This window comes from Epinephelus lanceolatus, chromosome 14, assembly GCF_041903045.1.
Source record: "Epinephelus lanceolatus isolate andai-2023 chromosome 14, ASM4190304v1, whole genome shotgun sequence".
Classification (NCBI taxonomy): Eukaryota; Metazoa; Chordata; class Actinopteri; order Perciformes; family Serranidae; genus Epinephelus; species Epinephelus lanceolatus.
The window spans coordinates 37,065,769-37,071,853 of record NC_135747.1 but is presented as its reverse complement, the minus strand read 5'-3'; the positions used below and the strand labels follow the sequence as shown (position 1 = coordinate 37,071,853).

The 6,085-nt window shown below is 45.3% G+C and overlaps 1 protein-coding gene across 1 annotated transcript in view; it reads right to left on the bottom strand.

Moving 5' to 3' along the window:
- Positions 1-298: 298 nt before the first annotated feature.
- The window catches only part of arhgap20 (Rho GTPase activating protein 20), a 48,127-nt gene continuing 42,340 nt past the window's right edge, over positions 299-6,085 (bottom strand). Inside the window, exon 15 of the mRNA XM_033617747.2 lies at positions 299-5,072. Coding sequence (XP_033473638.2) covers positions 3,388-5,072 — 1,685 coding nt within the window. The 3' untranslated portion in view covers positions 299-3,387. The remainder of the gene's footprint in view (positions 5,073-6,085) is intronic.

The following is a 6,085-nucleotide window of genomic DNA, read 5'->3' as shown; positions in this document are numbered from 1 at the left end:
TCAGCTGTTTGGCTCCTTCCTGTACAGTAATCAGATCTGTAAATTTACATGTTGTGACCATTGTAACCTGATTCTTCTCGATATTAATCTAGTGATACACTAAAGCAAATCTCTCTTAGTTGCTGCTCCGATTCTTTGAAAACTCTGTCTCTATACCATTTCCTATAAATTGTCAGTTACCTGATTTTAGCATGCATGTACTGATCTATGTCTTAAACTTGTCTCATGTATCCTGTCCTGCAGAAATACTGCGTTCATGAGTCACCACTAAAGAACAAATTCACTTTGATCTGCAAAGTAGTTTCACAAGAGCGACATTTATTAAAATCAAGGACATTTTTGTTCTCGTGAGCATCGGACATCAGATGTACACAATATACAAATGGTGCGTTTGGTAGCAAATATACTTTCTATAGAGACAGCAGCAGCAGAATTGGCATGTACAAAAATACACATTTGATTTCCTCACACAACACGACATACCAAAGTACAAGGTAATATATTTATATATATATATTTATATATTTCTGTATCATAAATATGCAGAACTATACACGTTGGACACGATTCACTGTAATGGAGATAACAATTATAATATTATTAATACAGGTAAAGGTTTGAGACCATTTAAAATGGTGACGCTTAACACGGCAGTGACCTTGTTGCAGTGTGTGATCCTGTGGAAAAGCTATGTTAAGTTCACAATAACACTGAGTTAATACACATGACAACTGCTGAAGATATTTTATCTGTAAGTATACGTCTCAGTTAATAATACACAGTGAAACAAGGTCATTGGTTGTTAAGCATCACCTAAGACATCAGCACTGCATTGACAGCAGCACTGGAACAAAAATATCATATTAATATGGACAACACATACAACTCAACACACACACACAACAGCCTGCGTCCTCGTCATTCATGTGAGACAGAATGGGTTTCTTGTTGAGAATAATGAAGTGCTATACAAGCAAGAATAAAGGACATCTCTCCTTCAGTGGCACACGTTTTCTCACATTCCTGCTCAGGACACGCTGTCAATGATCACATCATTTTCAAACACGACACTCTGACTGTCTCTCACCCACGCACACCGACAGTTTCTCCTCTTCCCTCCCCCCTCTGCCCTCCCCTCCCTCCCAGGTCACAGAGATATAAACCAGAGCCACAGAGGACAACACTGAGTGCTGTGTCTGGGAACTCGGCTCATATGAATAAATAGCGGCCCTCTTGATTCACTCATTCAGACAAACACTTCACTTTCTGGGGAAAAAATGTTTCACTTTACAGATGCAGTTTGTCACAAAAGGTATGAATGCTGTTAAGATGGTTTAAGTATGTACAGCGGAGGCATCTGTCTGAAAACGTTCCTCCTCTGGCTCTGCAGCAAACATCACAGGTGTTATGGAGGGAGCTAAAAACATGTTCATAGTATTTGCATGAAGTCACAGCAGTCATCATGTTGTTATTACTGCTACAGAGGGCAGCGTTAAAGGGGACCTGTTATGCTTTTCCATATTTTGTTTCTTTTATAATGTTACAGATGTTCATATTAATCGTGGCTAAAGTTTAGGTAAACATATGTAAAAGTAGTCCCTAATAGTTTTTTTCTACTCTGGCGACAGTATGACATCAAACTGTCACAGATTTCTTTATACAGTCATCAATTCCAGGCATGCAACTGCAAGAGTTTACATGACGTTGCCTACACTGCTACATGTAGCTACATGCTAACATCAGGGATGTGTAAAACATGTAATCTTGCTTGCTGTTGTTAATTTCTCCCTGATTTCAGATCATATTCCTGCTGAAACATGTCCTGTTGTGTTTTGAAGCTTTTATCGATGATTATTAACTGTTGAAAGAGCAGTTATTCTCTGTTACAGTCATTTCCAGGCTGCAAGTACATTGCTACATGTAGCAACATGCTAACATCAGGGAAACATAATATTGGTTGCTGATTTCTCCCTGATTTCAGATCATAGTCCTGCTGGAACACTTTGTGATTCAAAGCTGTCATTGGTGATTTTTTCACCGTTGAAAGAGCCACTATTCTCCGTTACAGTCCCAGGGTGCAAGTACACTGCTACATGTAGCTACATGCTAACATCAGGGAAACATATAATCTTGGTTGCAGATGTTAATTTCTCTTTTGTATTCAGAAGCTTTTACTTGTGTTTTTTCACGGTAGAAAGTGGCGCTGTACTTTGTTTCGGTCATTTTTCAGCTGCAACGACGGTGCAGAGACGCCAAGATATGGAAGACAAGGAAAAGCTGACCAATCAGAGCAGACTGAGCTTTTGCAGGAGGGGGCGTAAAGAAACAGGCGCTTAAACTGACAGAGGGTGACTACAGGTGTTCCAACACAGATGGTATAAGGAAAATAAAGTGTTGTTAGAACTTTAAAGCATGTAAACATGTTCTAGTCTGAACCCTAAATATAAGTATAAATAGGTCCCCTTTAATGTTTGTTGTGCCAAAATTTGCATCCCTCTTGATGTGATTCCTTACGCGCAAAAAACTGTGATGATATTGTGCAAAATCTGAATTTTCATGCAGATTCAGGCAAATGCTTTCTAAAATTTGAAATGTTTCCCTGTTGAAAAACAACTACAAAATGTTTCCTGGCCTTGATTTTCACACCAGCCTTTATGGATTTCCGGCTGGCTTTGGAAATTTTGAAAAATACATTTTACGAGCTTCCAGAGAATAAAAGAAAAAAAAGACCTCTATCCTCTCTCTTTCATTTCTAAAGAACTCCTCATTCTTCTTTTTTTGTGTGCTTAAAAAAGAAATGACACATTCTAAAAGGCAAAATGAGGACATGCTGCCAAAGAAAAATACGTCTCAGGGGAACCAGATTTTGGCACAAAAGCTGTAACTCTGACCCGTTTGACAACAGGCTTTAATGATTGTTTAGGAATCCAGATGTCCTCTGTAATGAATTCACAGAATCAGGTTTCAACGCTCCATAAATCCCTGCTGCAGAATGCCATGGTCAAATACATGAAAGAGTTTTTAAACTTGAAATATTGTAGATAATTACCAACAACTTAAACCTGCTTTCAATCTGCTGTTTGCCAGAAGTCTGACACAATTTCATGTAAGAGGGGGTATCAGAAAAACTTCTAACAGTTTACAACCACAAGGAGGTGAAATGTGGGAGCAGAAAGTGCATCTGTACCTTTTTAAAATCTTAAAACTTAGATGTACCACTGCAGTAAACGGCAACACCTTTCTCTATTTGACTGCTGCTGCCAGAAGGAAAAGGTGTTTACGGGGGATATTATCACATCAACAATGAAGACATTTGTATACAGGTGAAAATATCAGATAAAATTCAGTCTCTCATACACAGTTTGTTTGTTTGTACACAGTTCTTATTTACACATAAGACTCTTCCGCGAAAAAAAGCTGGTCAAAGTCGTCCACTCGTGGGTCGCTGCACCGCCTGCTCTGCCACTCCCTCTTCCCCTGCACGATAGCCAGCGCCACCTCCTGACTCCTCCTCAGGCAGGCATCTGCATCCTCCTGACCCTGGGAGGAAAAGTAGTCCCGTACAGCCCGAGTGGCGGAGGGAGACAGGCAGTAGCGTGGCTCGGTGTGGTTGGGCTCCACCTCTGACACTTTCAGGCCGCTGTCTTGAGGCTGGCCTTTAGAGGGTCTGTCCAGGGTGAGGCTGGAGGAGAGGTTAGAGTTTGTAGTGACCTTGGCAGGTTCAGATGCTCGGCGGGGAAGAGGGAGGGTCCTCCGCCCTTTGTGTCCCTCCAGGGCCGGAGTCAGGGAGTGGGACTTTTGCCTCTGGAGGACCAGAGTGGTGGCGTTCTGTCCATAGAAAACACCCTGCGGCGGCTGAATGCACTCATTCCTAGCCAGCCTCTGTGTGACCTCACTTCCTGTGTGTGTAGGGGAGGCTGGGAGCGGCGGCCTGTAGGTGCAGGTCTGGTCGTGGAGCTGTCTCAGCTCTTTGACCGTCAGAGGTTTCTCTGTCCCCCTGTAGAATGGGGAGCGGCTGCGCTGCAGCTGCAGTAGAGCCTGCTGGTAGGACGGAGGGCTGCTGGATCTCCGCTGGCAGTTGCGGTTTGTCACCGCCGCCTCCTGGGCACTGACGGAGTAGCCGTTACTGGTTGGGTGGGTTTTCCCATTTACCACAGGCAAGTCCTCCTCTGAGTGTCCATTATCAGACTGTCTTAACGACAGGCGGCGGTCCTTCTTGAGCCACGTATTCGGGTGGAGGCCATGAGGGTGTGCGGGGGGTTGACTGGTCCGAGGGGCCTGGTTGGGCTGTGGCCACTGAGGCGGGGCTTCCCTCTGAGGGGGGGAGTCTCTGGGTGAAAACGGGGGACGTCCAGGAAAGAGAGGGGAGAGAGGAGCAGGCTCAGCCAATGGAATCGCCCCATTGGTGGCGTAGTCAGTAGAGTACTGTGAGAAGGCGGAGTCTAAAGAGCTAAGGGAGGAGCCTGTGGGCGAGGTTGCTGGTGACGACAGACTAGAGCAGCTGGCATCCAGCCGCAACGGAGGTGGAGGGGCATGCTTTGTCTTCCTGCGCCCGCCATTCTGGACTTTGGCTCCTCCCTTCTCACATCCCTTCTCCTCCTCCTCCTTCAGCTGCATCCCGCTCAGCCCCTGCTCCAGAAACACCTCGTCCTCCCCCCTCTCCCCCTCCATGGCGGCATCATAGCTCGCCTTCCTCATTGGTAGGTTATCAGCATGAACTGTCACTGTGCCCATTGGCGGTGTGCTTGTCAGGGCCAGAGCTGGCTCTGAACTCCTCCTCAGCCTCCTGGGACCCTGCGACGGCCCGTTGGCCTGGCGGGTGCGGGGTTGGCGGACCGCAGGGCTGAACCTCCTGGGTCTGGCCAGTGGGGGGAGCTGCAGCAGGAGGTCACTATCAGGGTCGGGATCAGGGTCACAATCACTGAGGGTGATGACGGAGTCACGGCTGCGGCTGTCCGGCTTGTCCTTGTCACGGAGGGGCAGCTGTTCCTGGAAGGGAGACTCCGGGTCGTCGTTCAGCTCGTTCTCGAGACTGTCGTAGGATGAGTCATTCATCTGGAAGGACGACACATCTGGTGAGAGGAAAGAGGGGAGAAAGAATATTATTATGAGACTTTGACTACACAAATGGCAAACTGTGGAGACTTCAAATTAAGGTTTAGAGAACTGAATCCAAAAATACACAGAAAAACACAATCATTTGGCAAAAGAAATGCACTGTTGACTTCCAGTCTAACGAAATTAACCTCCCATTTCATGCACGTATCCTGCAATTTCCACCGACTAGCAACCAAAATTAGCAATCCAAGTTGAGGCAGACCAAACTACATCCATTTACACAGCCAACCTACATTAAAAAGCACATTCTGCTGCTCTCCCCTTGTTGAACCTTCAATCTCACACTAAGTGAAAGTGAGCACAGTCTGAGAGAAACTGAGAACTTTCCCCCCTGAAATGCACAAAGCCACAGTTGACTGCTGGAGACGAGGGGAACAGAGGACAAAGCGTCGTCCTGCTGTGTGCTCCTTCACCTCTGCTGGTTATTTATAACGTCAGGAAGAAAGTTAGTGGTATTTATGAATGAGGAGATTCAATGCTGCGTTAATCAGCACCTGTGACCCTGGCAATCATTGAAATGACTGCAGGTCGGTCTGCTGACCCCAATCAACAAGTCTGAAACAGCCTCGGCCACTTAATTACACACAGTGAGCTTGTGAGTGTGAAACCACCTTGTTACAATATTGACACCGAAGCTTTAGACGTTAACAAGAACTTTCAGTTAAGGAGCCGCACACACTCTTTGATTATGACTGTGACCTTGATCCTGAACGTATTAAAAGCTACAATATATCCACTCAATGTTGTCTAAGTTTTGCTTAAATTCTGCTTCTTCCTTAGACACAAAGCAAGTAAATGTCATCTGTGCTACCCTGACTTTTGCCACCTTAACTTTAGTTCTTGTCCCGCTGCTTTTCCATCGATGCCACTAACATGCCAATGTTAAAGCACGTTTTATTCGCCGGATTTCGACAACTTCGGAGTGAGACTGGGTTGTTTTTTGGACACAAACTTTTTCTGTCTGACT